Below are 19532 nucleotides of genomic sequence, written 5' to 3' on the forward strand. Positions count from 1 at the left end.
TCTTCCAGACAGCAATACTACACTACCGCCAAAATGCGCTTCAGCGTCTTTGTTGCTTCCACCATTGCCCTCGGCATGAGCGCTGTCTCTGCGGCAGCCGTGCCAGTCGAGACGTCTCCAATTACTCGTTACGCGCAACTCCGAATCTTCGGCAAGCCCAGCTGCTCGGAGCAGAACATGGGTGAAATTGGTGTCTACAACACCGAGATCAACAAATGCAATGTCCTTGCTGATCCCAATGACTTTATCCGATCTGTGAAATATGAAATGGCCACGCCGGGCTGCAAGCGTAAGTACTTCTTTTTTTCGAGTTTTTCAAAATTTCCTGACCTTGCGGATGCAAAGAGAATGCTAACCCATTATTGTATAATAGTCAACGTCTACAGCGATCTGAAATGCCACTTGGACAAGCACGAGGATTTCCCTGTGGGTCAGTGCCTGAGTGGAGGCAAGCAGTACCGGAGCTATGAGCTGGTGTGTAAATAGACAGGGCCTTGATATCAAGTTCTTGGTCTAGTATGAGGACTGCTGGGGGGAGTATAGGCTAGCATGTGTATTTTGCATGTCAAAATAGATGTTGTTCAACTGATTGGAAGACATGTCTTGAAAATGCTCTCTTATATCCTATACCTTGTCATCCTCTACACTAACAGCGCCAAGTACAAGGCTTGGCCCGTGGTGGGGCCGAGTGGAGTTATCATCAGTCAACTGCAAGTAGATCATTGTTCTGTTGGATGCTCTGTGTTGTTGTTGAAAGGAGAGCAGACTTATTAGTATGACTACCATACTGACATTTATAAATCTTGCTAGATGAATGATTGAGTCTTCCCAGGTTGTACCAGGTACCTGCTGGGCCACTTGCCAGCTGTGGACTCCCAGGTACCATCTACCTCGCTGGAGGTACCCGACCCCGCCAGATGACCGACACGCGGGTCATCCATTTCTTATCAACACAGCAGATTTCCCCTCCCGGTGTTTCCCTCGTCATCCTCTTCCTGGATTCTCCTTTCCTCCAGGGCTGTCTTCCCCACGTCAGACCTTGAACCGTGCTCGCCCTTTCCCTGACTCAGAAATCCACCTGACGCGGTTTCCGGCAACTCCCCGCAGACCCACCGCTTATCCCGAACAGACCTTCTATTTGGGCACATGCCAGGATCCCTTGGGATTCCCCTCTAGTATCGACACTTTTCCGTTTCTGCCTCTGCCTCTGACTTTGCCTTTGCCTTCATTTCCTGCAGTTCCCAACTCCCGTGGTTCCCGCTTCTTCTCTGCCCGTGTTCCATGATCTTTCCATGATCTCTCCTCCCAGTCCAATATGACTGACGCCCCAGAGTCGCCTCGCAGGCGTCCCACCAGCACCCAGACTGCCTCCCATCTCCAATATCCTACCCTCCCGCCTCTGACCGCTTCTGTGGAGGAGTGGTTATCGCGCTCTCGACCCACCAACATGACGTCAGATCGACTGATGGATAACCCCAAGACCCTGAGTGAGAGCTGGGCTACTCTCAGCGTGTCCGATCTGCATTCAGAGGATGGCAGTCGGTCGGAGCAGACAGATGCGGGGTCGTTGATCGACCAAACCAGCCCCGACGATGTCGCCAGCCTCGATGGCCGATACAGTAACAGCGATGTCGATGGGCAGGACCATCCAGCTGATGACGAAGCAGACGATAAGGACGAGGCCCAGAGCACGGTCTCGGCCATGCCGGATGTTTTTGGTCCTGGGGCCGCTATCGATGACAGCAATCTCACTACCAGACCCGCTTTCGCGGCGCTGAATTCCATCGAGTTTGTAGAGCCCGAGAAATGGCCTGAGATTGAAAGAGTCGAACTCAAACACACTATCCGCGTCTTTGACAGTGCGGCAGCTTCGGAGTTGAAGGGTCGGCTCCCGTATAACTCGACCGATTCGATTCTCACGGCGACTGTTCAGCAGACGATGACGAAGCAGGGCCTCGACCTGGACAAGCCGTTCCGTGTACTGTACATCGGGCAGCCAGAGTTCCGGAATATCATTCTCGATAAGATCGGTGACGTCCTGGTGTCCAGCTCAAACGCCGGCTCCGAGCCCAGCTCCACTGAATCTTCTCGGTACCATGTCGTGCCGACATCGTTTGGGGCCGGTGCCGTGCCCAACTTTGCAGAGCTCCTTCCGATCCACGTTCAGCTTGTGGTCGATGAGTGTGTCGATGCCACAGCCGATCCTCGGGCAGACCGGCCCAACACATTACACCTCAACTTCAAGAACCGCCCGTCGTGCATTTCATCTTGGACAGGATCTGAATACCGTATCTCGTCCGCGTCGGAATGGACCCTGCCAGATGTGGCAATCCTATTTGTATCCGGTCGTGATGACGCAGCCGCAGTGAGAACCCGGCGCATCGTCCATACCTTCTTGGAGCACCATGGAATCCCGGCGATGGTGATATCGGAAGATCCGCTTTTAAATATGGTTGGCGAGATCATCCCTCTGAACCAGAACAGTCTTCACATGTGTTTGGAGTCTCGACACCCGCAAACTAGCGAGACTGCCGTTCTCTGGAGATATCCCATCGATATCAAGACATTCGAGAGCATCACCCCCGGTCAGCTCAACCGAAACCTGGCATCTCTCGTGGGGCTGTATCCAAAGAAGACAAACAAGGTCCCCTCCGATCCTCCAAAGTCTCTGGATTGGCACACATTCATCGATCCCGAGAAATATCCCTGTAATTGGATCCCGCCTTCCTACGCAACCCGGGCCCGTAAACTGGCTCCGGTCCTGCGTCTTGTCACTTTGACTTTCGTCTCGGCCATTGCCCTCACCATTGGATACGCAATTTTCCAGGCCGTAACCCTTTTCCTGGCTCATGGGATGGCAGGATCAGCCATTTCCAACATATTCGCCCCTGCAACTCGCCAAGGATCCCCTGCATCTATTCTGACATTGGACCGTGTGGGCCAGGCCTCGCTCTCCATTCAGCCGCCAGCTCATGTCCAGCCCCTGGACGTCCAACCTTCAGGCTGTTCGACGATCAAGGAATCTATGGGTCTCATCGCCTCGTCTGCAGGCTCAGAGCCCGATAACTTTGAGATTCAAGTCGTCGGCGATTGCCATGTCGTCATCAAGCCCCCTCAAAGCTTTGTATCATCCAAGAAGCAACCACGGTTCAATGTGGGTGTTTCCCGACACAATCAGGTGTTACCGCATGAATTATCACGGCTATTCGATGGGGTCTATACGCTGAAGCTGGATCGAGAGGACGCGTGGGGTCTGGTCAACGTGACGATTGTCGCCAAGTCAAGGCCGCCGTTGAACCAAACTATGGCCATTGACTTTGGAACTCCATGGCTGAAGATTTCAAACTGGAGACGTGCAGCACAGGCAGTGTCCTCGCAGCTTGCGCGAGACTTGCAGACGGCCCAAACTGGTCTGACCGAGGTGTACGGCCGACTCTGCACGGATCTGCAGGTGATTGTGGGTGATGTGGTGAAGCGATCGCACTTCTTGCGCCGTGACGCCGAGCGTTTCCGCCGCGAAAGCCTACATGCTCGGGATAATGTCCTGTCGCGTTCCAAGCAGCTCTCGGAGGTCTTCGCCCACACTGCCGTTCAGCGGTTCCGAACTGCCTCCTCTGTACTGTACAGTCGATCGAGCCGTGTGAACCAAAAGGCCAAGGGCTTTGTCAGTCATGCCTGGAGTCGTCTTGGAAAATCGGCGGCGAAAGTTGACTTGCGCGCCATGATGGATCGGGTTCGCCACGCGCACAAATGCGAGGCGCTGGACCGAGCTCAGGCGCGTGCCCGCCGCGTTCTGGGGCGTCGGGCCTGTGGAAACTCAAAGGATTGCTCGGCTCGCGGACATTCGGGGTGATGAATTTCTGTTTCTTCTTCACTTGCTGTTTCTGTTTTCTCATTTGACGTTGGCTGATGGGTTTGTTTACTATGGCGATCTGGGATGGTGGGGCAGAACTGGGAATGGGCTCACGCGAGTGTGCAAGCCGGCGCAATACGATGTCTTTTTTTTACCTCTGTATTTTTGCTCTTCGCAATCCACCGATGAGCCTATAGAAGATTTGGCTATATGAACTATCTAAATATTCCAGCATGTCAACCTCAAGGAGTGTGTTTCGCAACTATGGCCAGGGCGGTGGCGGGTTTTGCCCGCACCCACTCAATTTTTCCCCTCCTCGGACCCTCATCAACAAACATCCTCAATTCTCCCCCTGAATTCTTTGGTCACAGTCGTGTCCTGTCATCTATTCTACTCTTGAAATTTTCCTTTTATCCTCCCCCAACCGTTCCATCCTCTTATCACCATGTCTGACGTCGCGGAGACCAAGCCCGACCCCACCACCTCTGCTCCTGAGGCGGCTCAGAAGCCCGAGACCACCGGTGAGGACGAGAAGACGGTGACCGAGACCGCCACTGAAACCGCCACTGAAACCGCCAAGGACGCCGCCGACACTGTTAAGGACGCCGCCGCCAAGACGTCCGACAGCGTGTTTTCCATGTTCGGCGGCGGTCCCAAAAAGGAGAAGAAGGAGGATGAGCCTGAGGAGGCTGACGAGCCCTCTGGATCTTCCAAGGCCCAGGAGAAGAAGGGCGAGGATGTTAGTTGGACTCGGGATGATGGGTTGTGGTTTGCCGGATGCATCCCCCGAGCATCCCAACTCGGACCCTTTCATCCCCCCGCGAGCTATATTGCTTGGACGTTGCACGGATGCTAATGTTTTTTTTTCTGTTAACAGGATGAGGCCCCCGAATCTCCCGACGTTCACTTCGAGCCCGTGATCCGCCTGACGGAGAAGGTGGAGACCAAGACCAACGAGGAGCTCGAGGAGCAGGCGTTCAAGATGCGCGCCAAGCTGTTCAAGTTCGACCGCGAGAGCAAGGAGTGGAAGGAGCGTGGCACTGGTGACGTGCGCTTGCTGAAGCACAAGGAGAACCTCAAGACCCGTCTTGTCATGCGTCGCGACAAGACCCTCAAGGTCTGCGCCAACCACTACAGTAAGTGATTCGGACGCCAGGTGCTTTCTTTGAGCTGGAATCAGTTGCTGATGAAGATTTATAGTTGTTCCCGACATGAAGTTGAGCCCCAACGTCGGCAGTGACCGCAGCTGGGTGTGGAACGCGGCCGCCGATGTCAGTGAGGGTGAGCCCGAGGCGCAGACTCTGGCCATCCGCTTTGCCAACAGCGAGAGTAAGTGATCTAGAGTTCGTGGAAATTGGGCGAACAGTTGCTAACGCAGAATCTAGACGCCAACCTCTTCAAGGAGGCGTTCGAGAAGGCCCAGCAGGAGAACGAGAAGCTCTTCGCTGAGGAGTAAACAATTACGTTATTCCCCATTTCTTGCTCCCTTTTCTTTCTCGGGAGAACGAGTTGCGGAGAATTCCCGATCACCGCGTGCTTGTTGCCGACCTTCTGCTCTCCGGACAGTTCAGGAGCTTGCTCTCGAAACTTCCCTTTTATCACCCCCCTCTACCCTGTCATTTCACCCCATATCCCCATCCCATTTCCATCCCCTACGACGTGACGAGGCAGTGATGAAGATGCTGCTCGCATTCCATGCGATTTACGAAATGGAGGGCCGTTTCCCTGATGTCGGAGCCGCCGTCGGTAGTAGATAGACATTTCCCCATCGAATATACACCCTGCACATCACCTTTGGCACCTTCTTATCTGATGAAATACAAAAAAGCAATTCTTCGCCCAGCCCGAGAAATTGATTAATCCCATTGAGTAAAACCCAGTAGAGAGAAATCTATCGCGATGGGATGAGCCAGTCCGTCGGAGATTCGGGTGCGAGTGTGCGCTTGTCTGAGGATTCCTCCCCACTTCCACCTCCTTCTCTTCCTCCCACGGTCCGCATTCTCGTCTTCAATACTCGACTGGTCGTCTTGGTATATACACGTGCACGATACGTCTGTTTACTACGACTTGCTGCCTACTTGGTCCGCCTGGACCAACGCACTCGACTCCCCTTCGCAATCTACTCATCCAGACCCATTCCAATTCTTCGCGCGACCTTGCCGAAACCCCACGGTTACGCGAACTGGAGCATTTCAGTGGTTGCCTAGCTTTTTCAAGATGCCCGACGTAAGTTTCTGGTCCCCCGTTTTTTTCTCTTTCTTGCGACCCGGCAAGCGTGGGATTTGCTGCGCTGGCAATACCTAGCTAGCTCTCACTCCTACGTGACCTGGGTGGTACCCCGGACAAGCACTTGCTAGGATCAGAGACTAATTATTCTACTTGCTTCGATGGCTTAGGTCAAGCGAAATGTCCGTCTCGTCACGGAGCAACACATCATGTACGTTCTCGACTTTTCTCTCTACCCTCCCTTCGAAGATTGCCTCGGAAACGATTATGGTCTTCTCTCTCTGTCTTTCACTTCACTTTCACGTCTTGGGCTCGCTACGGGTTGAGTCTGCCTCGAGGGAAGAGATGCAATGCGCGCAAAATATGCGAGAAAACGCTTGGATGGACAGCGCACTCCGTCCAAACCCCCGGTCTCCCCGAGATCTTCCACAGCGCCCGTCTCCTTCTCGCACATGCGTCTACCCAGAATCATCTTATTGAGCCCCGGGGCTGACGTCTATCTCTCTTTTTTCTGATACAGTGACAAGCCCTCTGAGGTCGAAGGCTTCCCCCAGCGCTCGTGGTCCATCGAGGTCTGGCTCGTCAACGACAGGGGGGAGATGGTGCCAGCGAACCTTTTTGACAAAGTAACGTATCATTTGCACCCGAGTTTTGGCGCGCGCGCCACGCAGAGTATGTTATTATTCTTCAATGCGCCTTTGCCGGCGGTACATGGCGCATACAACTTTTGGTCGAGGAAGGGGCGCACGGCTGATACATCTCTTGACATTTAGCCTTCAAGAATCCACCATTCCGCATCCAGGAAGAGGGTTGGGGTGAATTTGACATGCAGATCGAGCTCACGGCCGATAAGTCGCATACCATCAACCATGACTTGAACTTTGCCCAAACCCGCTACGAGTCGAAGCATGTCATTGTGAGTGGTTCCTCTCTGCCGAATTAGACTTGATAGGGAGTTTAGAGTGTATCTAACCTATTCTTTCTTCGCGGTCTTGCAGGTGTTCAAGAACCCGAAGCCCGCCTTCCTGGCAGCTCTGCGCGAGTCCGGCCCTGTCCCTGGCGATGAGAACGGGATGAAGTCCAAGCGCGCGGCTGGGGGTGAGGAGAGCGCGAAGAAGAAGAAACGCACCGACAAGAATGTGAGTTATTCGAGTATATTTTCCAGGAAATGTTGCAGCGCCACTGACTAGTTTTGAAAGGTCGACATGGATAAGCTCGCCGATGGACTGCAGAAGCTCAACGAGGATGATCTCCTGCAGGTGGTTCAAATGGTGCATGACAACAAGGCACCGGACTCGTACACCAAGAACGATGTCGAGTGTATGTTGATCTGACTCAGGTCCTTCTACCTTCATGATATGTTGGCTAACCGGCTCTCCCATGCAGTGGGCGAGTTCCATGTCGACCTCTACACGCTCCCCGACAGTCTGATCAAAATGCTCTGGGAGTTTACTCAGGAGCGGGGTGGTCTGTGATGCTTTCCAGGTTGGGTTCATCGTCTTTTTCTTTTCTTTTTCTTTTTCTCCCGTCTCTATAACCTCGGGTTCGGGTACAGCCTGCTCTCTTTATTTATGTTTTCATTCTGCGCCGTACCTTCATATCATCTTTTCCTTTATCAGTGTGTCGTTTCTTTTCTCTTTTCTTGTTCTTTGGCTGGGGAGTTTGCGGACCAATTTGAAGGAACTCGGGAAATTGGATGGCTTCTTTTCTTGATTCGAATCTCACATCGTGCGTCTGGGGAATGTCGGGGGATGTCCGAGGGCTTTGCTGATACCTCCCCCCCCATACCCTCCACCTTGCGAATATTTGCATCGTATCTCTTGAGAGGTCTCTGGATGCAACTTGCGGAGAAGTTTCTGGCAGTTGCACTCCGAATACCATGTATGTTGTCCATGGATCGGAAAGACCAGCAAAAGAGAAGCATTCCTCGAGACTTTCATTCTCCTTCTACTTCTACACCCTAAATTATAGTTCAAAGGCATAGAACCAATACCCAGAATACCAGATGTGCTAATAGAGTTGGGAACCTTGGAAAAGCAATATCTATTCTAGAAAAAAAAAAAACATGGGATATCTTTAAACCAACATCGACAAACCCAGCCAACAAGCCGGAAAGTCCCCCAATCTCCTCTCGAACTCAAAAACAAAGACCGCAATGTAAGCACAAGAAACAAAAAAAAAAAAAAAGAACACAAAAAGACACAGATGAAAGAAACCCAGATGAACCTCCCAACCAGACAGTCTATTTCAGACCCAACGCCGTTCAAGAAAACCGCCCGTCCTCCTTTTCATTTTGGTGGTTTGGTGGATGTGTTCCACATCTCAGGTGTGATCCCGAGATCATGATAATTCGATAGGAAAAGAGAGAAGGCGGGGGAGGGGATAGGAGAGGGAGAGAAAGAGAGAGAACACCATCCACAACATTAGAAAAAGAAAAGGTAAGGAGGGAAAATAGAAACAAGAAAAAGCCCCTGTCAAGGGAAATCACGTCAAACCCAAGACGCCTGCTGCTGTGCGATGAATCCAGAGCACATCCCATGCCTTCTTTTTTTTATCGAGTGGCAGAGGGGGATAGGAAATAAAACCCAATAGTAAGAAATTCGATGATCATAGCACGCGGTTCCTATATCCCCAGTAATTATGTTAGTATTTGTCGATGACAATTGCAAATATATATATATATAAGACAAGGGATTAACGCACATTTTCAGTAGATCTTCCAAACTGTCAGCGCTGCAACTCCGGCCCTTGGGGATGTTGTGCAGGATATTGACAATGGTGGCAAAGACGTCGCCGCCGCGGTAGGCCAGCAGGGCGGGGGCCTGGATGTGGTCCATCTCGGCGATCTCGTGGTGCAGCTTGACAAAGCGGGTGGTGGGTTGGCGACGGGCAATGGTGACGAGGCACTCTTCGATCACGGCGCTGTCGTCGGACTGGAAGAAGGTCAGTGGGCAGTTCAATGGAAACGAAAGTAAAAAGAAACACGAAAACTGAGAACTAAATAAGGGTAAAGTGTATCGGTCCATACCTCCGGGTTATAGATGCACACCACGACCACGGTATCCGAAGTGACCTTCTCGATGGCGTCGAGGTAGCCTGCTGCATCGACGTTCTCAACGGAGCCATAGACACGGCCGCGGGGGCTGAGGCGGCGCAGGGAGCGGTTCTGAAGCTCCTGCATGCGCGAGGTGCGCCACTTGCGCAAGAAGCGTTCCTCGTCGTCATCGCTGCTAGATGACCCCGCCTCGGGCGGGTGCAGCGAGGTGTCGTCCCTGGTGGATTTCCCGGACGACAGGGCCGGCCCGGCGGAGTCGAAGCCGGCAGCGCTGAGCAGGGTCCTGCGGAAGGACTTCTTGCGGGCACGCTCAAAGGCCTGGGCGTCGGCGATGACTCCCTTGGGCCCCGTGTTGGCGTCGTACACGGTATTAGGGATCCGGTAGCTGGCGGTGCGCGAGGAGACCATATTGTTGTCCTGATCGTCGTCGGACGAGTCGAGGGCAGGCCGGCCTTGTCGCACGCGACGTGTGGAGCGGTCGTCGTCGGAGAAGTCGGGGGAGGAGGGAGAGGCGTCACGGTCTTCGGGGTGGGTGGAGGTGTGGACGCGGTTGTTTTTCACCAGGTCGTTGAACTCGCCTTGGGCTGAAGACATATTGAAAAGAAAAGAGGGGGGGGGGAAAGAAAGAAAAGACAGGGGCAGCGAGAAGTGGAGGGGCGGAAAGAAGAAAAGAGATTTAAACCGAATCCGGGGAAGGATGATAATCTTTTTCTGGACTTGGCCTCGAATACTGGGCAGAGATTGGCAGCCCCTGAAGCACAAAGGAATCGTGACCGGAAATGAGGCTGAGGAGGGAAGAGATCGCCAGGGTGAAACGGTACGTGCTCTCTTCCTCCCCCCCCCCCCCCCCCTTTCTGCGTTTCAGATGCGCTGATCTGTTCGGCTCCACTGAAGACCCGAAGAAGTCTCCACCGGTGTTTGGAGTGTTCAAAACAAGAATCACAAACAATTAAATGTAGATTCGAGAGAAATTAATCCACAGTAGAAATTGAGCATTAACAGCGGAAATTGCAAGAGTCTTGAAGGAAAAGAAAAGAATAAAGAAATAAAGAAATAAAGAAATAAAGAAAAACCAGGCCACGTGGTCGCAGGGGCTGAAACGCTCCTGAATGGGGCATCCTCCCTTTGCCCTACGAACGAATACTATTCTTACTATTCTTACTATTCATGGAGTGTACGTCGCGCCTCAGCCCCCCGTTAGGCATCCCTCAGGGGTATGTGCGTGGCTGAATTGGCTCCACTCAGAGCAGAGATTTACGTATGAGAATGCATAGAAATCCATGGATAGACATCCAGAGGCTTAGATCAGACGGATCTATAGACCAGCTCATGCCCCAGCGCACTCGGTGTGCCCAAGATACTCGAGGGATCCTACAATTCTACTCGGGCAGGCAGCAATATACCAGTGTATGAATGCCCTATGTCTCATGCTTCACGCCATGCTTGCACGGCCCCGTTATCAGTCCGTGGCAAAGCACCCAATGTGTTGCACGATAGATCCCGACCTCGAATCTTTGGCTCCAAATTTAAGAAGAAAAGAAAAGCTCAAATGACAAATGACAAATGGAAATTGAAGCTGCTCACAATGAAATCAAATCCGACACCAGATGAATCCCACATAACCAGAGATTCCAACGCAAGAGAATAAGTACAGCGCACTTCTTTCTTTAGGGGCAAACAGAAGAAAAGAAAAAGAATAAAGGGGAATAAAGGGGGCAAAGAATAGATGAAATGGCAACGCAGAGTTCAATCGGGGAAATCATGGCCACATCCAGCAAACAGGTCCTGTTCCTTCAGACGGAAGAAAAATACATGCTGAGACAAATGCGCGGCAATCCAAGGGCCAGGGTAACGGAAGGGAAGGATAAATCAGGCAAAAGGATCACAAAGCAAAGAAAAAAAAAGTGTCCAGAAGTCAAGGACCAGGAATCCAAGGGTGATCACGGAGGTATCAAAAGTCGGCCACTGCGCGGTCACAGTACAACCATCGACACCCCAAGTCCTGGCAGCGCTTTCATGCCCAGCAACGGAGGGAGCCGTCCCCTTGGTGCTCCGGGGCAACCGGAAGCACGCCCCTCCAACACTTTCCGTATCGCATGCGACGGACCGATGTCTGCGCCGTGAGTCGCATATTATCGTGGAACCCCGAGGGGCCCCCGGTAACTGATTATTATCGTACAATGGCGGAGATTCGATCCCATCAAACCAAAGAAACTTTGAATAAGAGCATTGAAAATGATCGAGACGGGGTATCTTGCGTTTTGTTTTTGGGGTTTGTGAACTACCAGGCCCAGACCTTGAGCTATAACACAGAAAAAGGAAGTTAGTGGATGTCATTGACCAGCAAAAAAAGGTTCGAGCAAAATCTCGGACTTACCAGAGAGTCCCAGGACCCAGTGCACAAACTGATGCCATCATTGCTGACTCCCAGGCAGCTCACACGGTTCTCGTGGCCGCTCAATGCGCCAACCTTGTCCCCGCGCAGAACATCCCACACCTAAACGTGAACCCGTCAGCGCATACTTCCTTGACAATTCAAGTCAACACTTAGCATACCTTGCACTCAAAGTCATCGTATCCTGCGAAGAGTAACCGTCCCGAAACCGAGAACGCAACCGAGGTGATACCGCACAGAACTTGGTCACTCTGCAAGTGGAAAATCAGGATCAGTATTTATCCGATCTTGCGTTCGCCAAACAATAAGAACAAAGTAGTTACCTGGTAGATGTTGAGCTCGCGGTCGGCACGAATGTCGAACAGGCGGCATGAGGTGTCATCGGAACCAGTCCCGAACGCATTGCCATCAGGGAAGAACTGGATCGCGTTGATGTCAGACTCGTGGCCAGCGAACGTCTGAACTGCCTTGCCCGTTCGAATATCCCAGAGTTTCGCAAAGGCATCGCAGGCACCGGACACGAAGATGTTCTGGTTGGTCGGGTTGATGCTAATGGACATCACGTCACCCAGGTGGTCGGCAAACTCGGTCACCTTGGAACCAGATTCAATATCCCACAGCATGCAGGTCATGTCGCCTGACGAGGTAATAATGCGGCGGTCGTTAATGAAGCGGCAGCAGGAGAGGTATCCCGAGTGTCCCGAGAGCTCTCGTGCGACGCGAGTGGGGCCCTCGCGCGAGGACAGGTTGTAGATGGAGCAAATGTTGTCGAGACCACCGCAGGCCACATAGTTTCCACTGGGGGCATAGGCACAGGTCATCACCCAGGATGAGCGAAGGGGGATGGCGTGCACCTTGTTCGTCGTATAGGCATCCCAGATGATGAGCTTTCCGTCCTGCGACGCCGACACGAGATGACGGCGGTCGGTGGACCAGTGCATGGCGTAAATCTTGGCGAGGTGACCCTTGAGCGAACGACGGGGCTTCATGCCAATTCGAGGGAGGACTTCGGTCTGGTTCTGCGCAACTTGACGAACTGCACCAAGGGAGTCAGCATCATTCACGACTGCCTGCTGGGACCCGACAAGAAAAATCCGGGCAATCATCCACAGCCAATAGACACAACAGATATGGGAGGAGCGGGAATCGTACGGGAGGTGTCGGCCAGCTCATCCTTTCGGCGCTTGATCTTGTCCTTTAAACCCTCCGCTTCGCGCCTGGCCGCAGTAATCTTGGCCTGCATTTGTTCGCCGCTCATATCGGCTGACATTGTGGCGGGCAGGGACCCCTAAAAAGGATAACGGTGGGAGGGTTGATGGAAGGAGGGCGATTAATCTCCAGGGGGTGTGGAGGGAAGAGAGTGGAAAGGTAGAGGGGGGGGGGGGGGAGGGGGCTGGAATGAGATGTGGAGCGAGAAGAGCCAGGGGAGAGAGAGAGGAAGAGAGAAAGGCGGAAAGGACTGCAATCAAGCTCTGATCATAATCCCACACAAAATTATTCAGGCAGGACAATTATTCCGAGCCCACAATGATCTGACGGAGAATACGGGAATCGAATGATGAACAGGGGGTTAAGGGGAAGAAGAGGAAGAGGAAGAGAGCGAGTGAGCGAGATGCGGTATTACCGCTAGTCCTGGTAAATCGATGACATTGCGACTAGAACCTACTCATTGTTACATCCGACTCTTTCTCTTCTCTCTTTTTCTATTATAAATATAACATATATGTATATATAATATATATTATATTTATAAAGTGAAGTCTTGATTATTTACAATTTCTTGATCTCAACACGGCCTGGATGGGGATGGGGATTTGCCGGTGGAGAGAGTCGGGCAATTCGTCTGGGTTTGCCAGGGGGTGGAGAAATACGTCAATACGCACAGGGGAGGCCGGGTACCTGAGCACAAAATGGTTTCTTCGAACATAAGGCTCTCCTTTGCCCTGGTAGACTGGCTCAGTGGCAATAAACCACAAACAATAATCCCTAGAATCATAGGGTATATCCAGTAAAGCGCAAGTCATTTCTGGATGCTATATACATATATGTACAGTAACTTGGCCGTATACAATACAATATTGTAAGTAACGTACATTTCCCTGTACCCGCCCAAGACACTAACGGAGATTGAACTGCACGATGCCCGTCCACTTTACACATTTCGATCTACTCCGTACTCTCCTGCTATTTCCCAGATTGCCCGGTCTAGTCAGCATTACTCGGAACCTTGGAAGCATCCATGGATCATTCCTTGCCCTAAATATCTAGGTAGAGCTGTGGGCTTATGTTTCATCCAACATGTTATACTTCGCTAGTCATGACCTTTGAGTAAATGTCCACAAATCTACACAAATCTCTTCATGGAAGGTCATAATTATATAATCATAGTAAATAGCTGGCCATGAATATCCCCAATACCCCCAATCCACATACCTAAGCTTCTCCCGAATATAGCGCGGCTATACTGTCTCCAGATCGTTCTTTGCTTGGACCACCCGGCAGATCCGTGGCTTGAACCGTGCTCTATATAGTTTCGCGGGAATCCATGGTTTTTTTTTTTTAACTGTATATATATTGCCACCGTCACGCTTCTTGTCCATATGCAGTGGGTTCTACTTCCATAAGATCTCATAGGTTGGAACATATCATAGCTATATGAATATAGCTACAATGCTTATTTGTATAGATAGAATTAAAACAAAGAAAGAAAGGTTCAAACCAACAACATGGATGCCTTCTATCGATACGTGTGGACCTGCTAGTGTGTACGGGGGCATACAAAATACAATGGTACCGTCCAAGCTTCCACATCTCAAATACTCCCATAATTCCATATTGATTGACATTTCAGCTTTCATATTATTTCCCACCTGCTTCATAGGGATGGGTCTACCTCTCCGCCAAGCACCTTCATTTAAAATAAATTGACACGCGCAAGAATGGGCTGCTCCAAGACCCTATAGTGTCGAGCCTCGTCTGAAGGATTCGTCTCCACTGTTTTACCCAAGACACCCCCTTTTCTGACCCAAGAACTCTCTCTCTCATAGCGGAAGATCTCTATTTAAAGCATTGGAAATTCAGACTGTCTCGGGGTTAGTCAGACAACCCCCGGTCATGGAATGAACTCTCTTATCCCCCCCCCCCCCCCCCCCGGGCAATAACATTCTTCAGATGCACTGCCGGCTGCGGCTGTGGCTGCGGCTGAGCCAGTCTCGTGGACTTGGCATTGGAAGTCATATCTTCCGGTCCGCATGGCAGGTGCAACAATTTCGAAGACTGGCAAAAGGATGAAAAGACCGCCGATATCCACGTTTACTACATAAACATCAACTCAATTCGGAGACATCCAAAACTTTCACCGATCCCTAGGACAGGCTTTCTTCAGACATCTCGATCCAACATTTCTGAGATAATACCTCAGAAGAACAAAAGACACCTGCTTCCCGGTGACCGCTGGCATGCTCGACTCCACGATGGGGAATCCTGGCCCACGGTGCATACGATATCGCTCCGTTGATCTCAGAGAAGCCAAGATCTCCACGTTGCTGGGCTTTCTGACGACGTCAGCTACAGACCAGTTGCTGCATATCGACTCAACTGGCTGGGTTCAATGCATGCAAATCTGACATGCATCCCACCTCGAAGATCCCCGTGATCTCGAACAGCAGCATATCCAGTTATTTCAGAGATCAACCAAGACAATGTGTTCAAAAGACAATTCGATCCGAGTAAACATACAATCAACGCAATTACGACACCTCTCAAGAATGAATTTTCGGGCTACTATATAGTCAGGGCTGTATATAAAAGGTATCGGTACACTGACTTATGAACGAGAATAGAACTGAGCCCCGACTCACCCTTTCCAAGAAAAGGGATGTACTATAGGGCTGCATAAAATATGTGGGCCTCCTATTTAAGTACTGAGGCTACTCCCGCCAGTGCGGGTTTCTTGCGCTGCCACATCAGTCCAGATATGCCCACCGGTGGGCCGACTACCGACCGTTGAGACTTATAGTTCTTCTAGAGGATGAAAATGGGGCTCGGCACTAAAAACGAGGCCTATAACCCTGTAATTGCACAAAGGATCTTAGACAATGGCGCTCGGTGGACAAAAATCTCGGTTTTTTTTTTTTTTTTTTTTTTTTTTTTTTTGGTCTATCAAACCCTAGCATCGCCCGATCCAAAGATAGTATACTTCAAACTTGACACAGATATCACATTGAAAACAGCCGCGGAAGTGGATTCCTGGCAGACTCGCTGTTCTAATCTTAGCACTGTCTGTGCGCACCTAAGCGCGTGTGAATTCTGTATGTGATGAGGAGACCGGGGCCCATGCTATTTTTGCTAAACTGTGAATTGCGATGCAGCACATAGATTTCATGCCTTATATTATCGTTGAACAATTCTAATTTAGAACTACTCCTCGATGAAACAGTCTCCGCGTAGTATGGAACCTGGTCTCCACTGGGGATTCAGGGGTCGGAGATCGTCGCTCTCGGCCCTCGCTATTGTTCTTGTCCTACGGTGTGTGCCCATTCGATTAGAAACTGCGTTTCTGTCAGGCGGTGCTTTCTATGAAAGACAGGTCTTGTCACACACATATACATACATATACACACATATACACATCTCCCTGGCTGAGAAGCATGCGATATCGGCAGACATGGGTCTATCTCTCTGGATGAACCCATTTTCATATCGGAAATTGTCTGTTGAGAATCCTGCCTGTTGGGGCAAATGACCGAGGCTATTCAAATAGTTCGTCAGGGGGGTCATTGGTGGATTTCCATGTTGGTCATTGCTTTGGATCTACAGTCTTCGCTCATCGTGCCGAATGGGCGCCCGTCATAATAATCATCCATGCGGGCACACCTTGGTGGTTCGGCAACATCGCGTCCCTGGGACCCGGGGGGGAAGTAGTATGCCTGGAAAACCATTATCCTCAGAAAGGTGTGAGCAATGCTGAAGCATGGTGGTTGATGAGTAGCCCTCTATTCCATCTGGTATGCTGGAGGGATGGTAGATTTGTTTCCGGCATTGCCCAAGGGTGGCAACATGGGTACTGTGACGAGATGGATTCAGCATGCGATGAAAGGATTCGTGCGAAGAAAAGGAGATCGAAATAGTTTCTGTAGGATTTCAGAACTCAATCATTGAAGAAAAAAGAAAAAGAAATAGCGTAACCACGCAGGTCCCTGGGGTAACAGGGAAAAAAGAAAAATCTGAAATTGCGAGATGAACGGTGGCGGGTGAGAGCGATGACTCGGAAGTGTACCGTAATATTAAGGAGGCACCTGACGCCTCTCCGCTTTCGCCTTCTGCGCCTTGCAAACCTCTTCTCTCTCCCATCTCCATCCCATCTTTAACCCGAACCATTCTCAACAGTGATTCGAATCTGTCTACATTCGGGCCTTCTTTCGCTATTCTCTCTCTCTTCCTCTCTCCCGAGTTCTTTCGTGTGCTCCGCTCTCACCGGCCTCGATCCAGTGACACCCTCGTCCCTGGATTCACCATCGAGACCCATCATCAGGCGACCGTGAAGTATCCCATACAGTGTTCTCTCGGTGTGCCTAATGCCGTGGGACTCACATTTTTGAGTTGTGAGGGATTTTTTTGATCACGTCGCAGTGGGTGTTGGTCCCGTCTGGTTAGGGGGGCTGAACGGATCCCACTTCGGCCATCGACAAGGTCCTCATCATTGGGCTATCTTCTTCGCTCTGGATGTCATCTTGCATTTTACGGCTATATTCCCTTGTTGGATTGACATTTTTGCTTCATCATGCGCGAAGTCAACTTTAGCATCCCTAATGTGAACAAGGCCTCGGTCAACATCACCACTACCCTTTACGACCGGCGGGCCTTGGATTGCACATCAACACTACCGCTCATCAACTCGCTCAACCATCTTGCATACCTCACCACCTCATCGGCGCGGATTCGAGACATCCTCACGGTCGATGGCGGGATTGAACGATTGGTGTGCATCCTCAAGGAGGGTCGGAGCAAGGATCTGATGGAAATGTGGAAATGGAGCCTCGCCTTTCAATGTGTCGTCAACATTGGAGTCCGTGGCTCTGAGAGTGTCCGAACGAGGGTTGTGGAAGCCGATATGGTTCCCGTGATTGCCACTATCCTGGACAATTACATCAAGGTGGTTGACAAAGTGCGATCGCGTGCCGACCCCGAGCTTCAAAAGCATTCGTCTTCTTCCCGACATGCCAAACCGGGTGTGAGCCGAGATATCCCTGGGCGGACGGCTGCCTTGGATCCCAACTCACACGCCGAATCACGCCACTCCCGCCGACAGGCTCCTCCTGCTAATATCGAAATCCCGCAGCCTTTTGAGCAGGATAATCAACCCACAGACTCCGATGCCATGGATATTACATCTCCTCCCCGTGTGCCTATGACCTCGCCGCCGGAACGAAGCACCTTTGGTCAGGAAGCCCATACTCACCGGTCCAATGATGGACGCCACCCACGTGCCAGCCATCGCCTTCGGACCATGCAGCCTCTGGCCACCGCTGTGCCTCCTATGGACGCCGCCGATGGCTTTGGGCTGCGACCCGTGCGCGACACGGAGCGTATTCCCAGCATGCTTCCCAGCCTGCAGACTGGGATCATCTCACAGCCTGACTCTCCAACAACCCCAAGTGGGCCTCTTCAATCTCAATCTCGAAGTGTTCCCCAGACAACTGCCCCGAGACAACGCCCTGCACTCCAACAGCAACAATCCGCGTCGGGTGAATCGGACGATGCCAACGGGGAGGACTCGGCAATGGGAGATGACAATGTCTTGGGACAAACCACCGAGCCCATCGTGGGGCTCCCGAACCGGATGGAGATTGATGATGTTGGCGAGCAGCAGACGACCATGCTGGATGACGTCTCGACCACCCATGGCCTGACGGTCACTGATCCGTCCGAAGAGAGCCAGGAGGCAGAGACATTTAACATCACGCATCGCTCTGCGGTCGATGGCAGCATCATCAACAATGGCAACACTCAAACCAACGGCGGATTGGGTCTCTCTCCGACCCAAGCACCCAACAACACGAATTCCCCCACCCTCGCACCGAGTCCCTACGCTCTGTACCTTCGCGAGCGCAGTGCACCCCCAACCCAAGGCGTCTTGACCACTATGCCTCGTGACGAGGATGTCTTGATGTCTCTGCAGCTGTTGGCATACGTCTCCAAATACTGCAACCTCCGATCCTACTTTCAGCAGTCTCACCTCGTCCCGAAACTCAAGATTGACCGCGAACTCCACCTCCTGGACGACACCGCCGACCCTTTATCTCCCGTGGAAGCACCTGAGGAGGAAGACGAGTATCTCTTGCCGGATGATGTCAACATTTTCCCCCTGGTTGAAAAATTCACTGTTCGACACCACTCGAAGGACATGCAGTACTGGGCGTGCGTAGTCATGCGGAATCTTTGCCGCAAGGATGAGTCGCGAGGCGGGATTCGGCAGTGTGCGTACTACAAGTGTGGAAAGTGGGAGGAGTTCCAGCGCCAGTTCGCCAAGTGCCGCCGTTGCCGCCGTACCAAATACTGCAGCAAAGATTGCCAGAAGGCGGCGTGGGTATACCACCGCCACTGGTGCCACACGACCCCTTGATACGACCCGACGACCTCGAAGAGTTAATATTTCTGATTTCCATGCATCCCCGCTCGCATAGCGTCATATCCGTCACGCGTCTCCCCTATGTTTTGTTGCAAGGTCTCACGTCTACTCGCGCATGGCATTTCACAATCTGGTGGCGTTTGAATTCGACCCGAAGATACCATTTTACATGTCGTCTGGCTATTTTCCTCCCTCTTGGTTCCTCGCACAGCTCGCCTTGCCATCTTGGTTTATTGACATCGACCTCCTCGCTCAGGGGGCGCCCCTTTCATTGCTCATATTCACCCACCCGTCATGACTGTATATCTTTTGCCTTTCTCTCTCTCTCTCATCTCACCTGATTTTCCTTTTCTGCGCTCTTTCCGCGGAATCA

At 51.7% G+C, this 19532-nt stretch overlaps 7 protein-coding genes across 7 annotated transcripts; 5 read left to right on the forward strand and 2 right to left on the reverse strand.

The window, feature by feature from the left end:
- Positions 1–33: 33 nt before the first annotated feature.
- On the forward strand, positions 34–486 carry NUU61_004019 (uncharacterized protein; the record flags this gene model as incomplete). Its single annotated transcript, XM_056654601.1, has 2 exons — positions 34–289; positions 374–486. 2 exons carry the CDS (start codon positions 34–36, stop codon positions 484–486), a joined length of 369 nt encoding a protein of 122 aa, XP_056512628.1.
- An 829-nt stretch (positions 487–1315) lies between these two features.
- NUU61_004020 (uncharacterized protein) lies at positions 1316–3853 on the forward strand (the record flags this gene model as incomplete). Its single annotated transcript, XM_056654602.1, has 1 exon — positions 1316–3853. The coding sequence occupies one exon, from the start codon at positions 1316–1318 to the stop codon at positions 3851–3853; it is 2538 nt and encodes an 845-aa protein (XP_056512629.1).
- Positions 3854–4298: 445 nt separating this feature from the next.
- On the forward strand, positions 4299–5309 carry NUU61_004021 (Ran GTPase-binding protein YRB1; the record flags this gene model as incomplete). The annotated part of the gene is made up of 4 exons (XM_056654603.1): positions 4299–4592; positions 4731–4989; positions 5054–5182; positions 5239–5309. The coding sequence occupies 4 exons, from the start codon at positions 4299–4301 to the stop codon at positions 5307–5309; spliced, it is 753 nt and encodes a 250-aa protein (XP_056512630.1).
- Positions 5310–6070: 761 nt separating this feature from the next.
- On the forward strand, positions 6071–7554 carry NUU61_004022 (putative transcription initiation factor subunit (TAF30); the record flags this gene model as incomplete). Its single annotated transcript, XM_056654604.1, has 7 exons — positions 6071–6079; positions 6250–6290; positions 6600–6751; positions 6853–6995; positions 7078–7218; positions 7279–7399; positions 7466–7554. 7 exons carry the CDS (start codon positions 6071–6073, stop codon positions 7552–7554), a joined length of 696 nt encoding a protein of 231 aa, XP_056512631.1.
- A 1132-nt stretch (positions 7555–8686) lies between these two features.
- On the reverse strand, positions 8687–9728 carry NUU61_004023 (phosducin family protein; the record flags this gene model as incomplete). The annotated part of the gene is made up of 3 exons (XM_056654605.1): positions 8687–8702; positions 8783–9012; positions 9108–9728. The coding sequence occupies 3 exons, from the start codon at positions 9726–9728 to the stop codon at positions 8687–8689; spliced, it is 867 nt and encodes a 288-aa protein (XP_056512632.1).
- A 1687-nt stretch (positions 9729–11415) lies between these two features.
- Positions 11416–12799, reverse strand: NUU61_004024 (WD40 repeat domain-containing protein; the record flags this gene model as incomplete). The annotated part of the gene is made up of 5 exons (XM_056654606.1): positions 11416–11436; positions 11512–11631; positions 11691–11780; positions 11853–12565; positions 12682–12799. The coding sequence occupies 5 exons, from the start codon at positions 12797–12799 to the stop codon at positions 11416–11418; spliced, it is 1062 nt and encodes a 353-aa protein (XP_056512633.1).
- A 4512-nt stretch (positions 12800–17311) lies between these two features.
- samB (MYND-type zinc finger protein MUB1) lies at positions 17312–19153 on the forward strand (the record flags this gene model as incomplete). The annotated part of the gene is made up of 1 exon (XM_056654607.1): positions 17312–19153. One exon carries the CDS (start codon positions 17312–17314, stop codon positions 19151–19153), a length of 1842 nt encoding a protein of 613 aa, XP_056512634.1.
- Positions 19154–19532: the final 379 nt, after the last annotated feature.

Source organism: Penicillium alfredii (genome assembly GCF_028826965.1).
Source record: "Penicillium alfredii strain IBT 34128 chromosome Unknown utg000005l_segment0_segment0, whole genome shotgun sequence".
Classification (NCBI taxonomy): Eukaryota; Fungi; Ascomycota; class Eurotiomycetes; order Eurotiales; family Aspergillaceae; genus Penicillium; species Penicillium alfredii.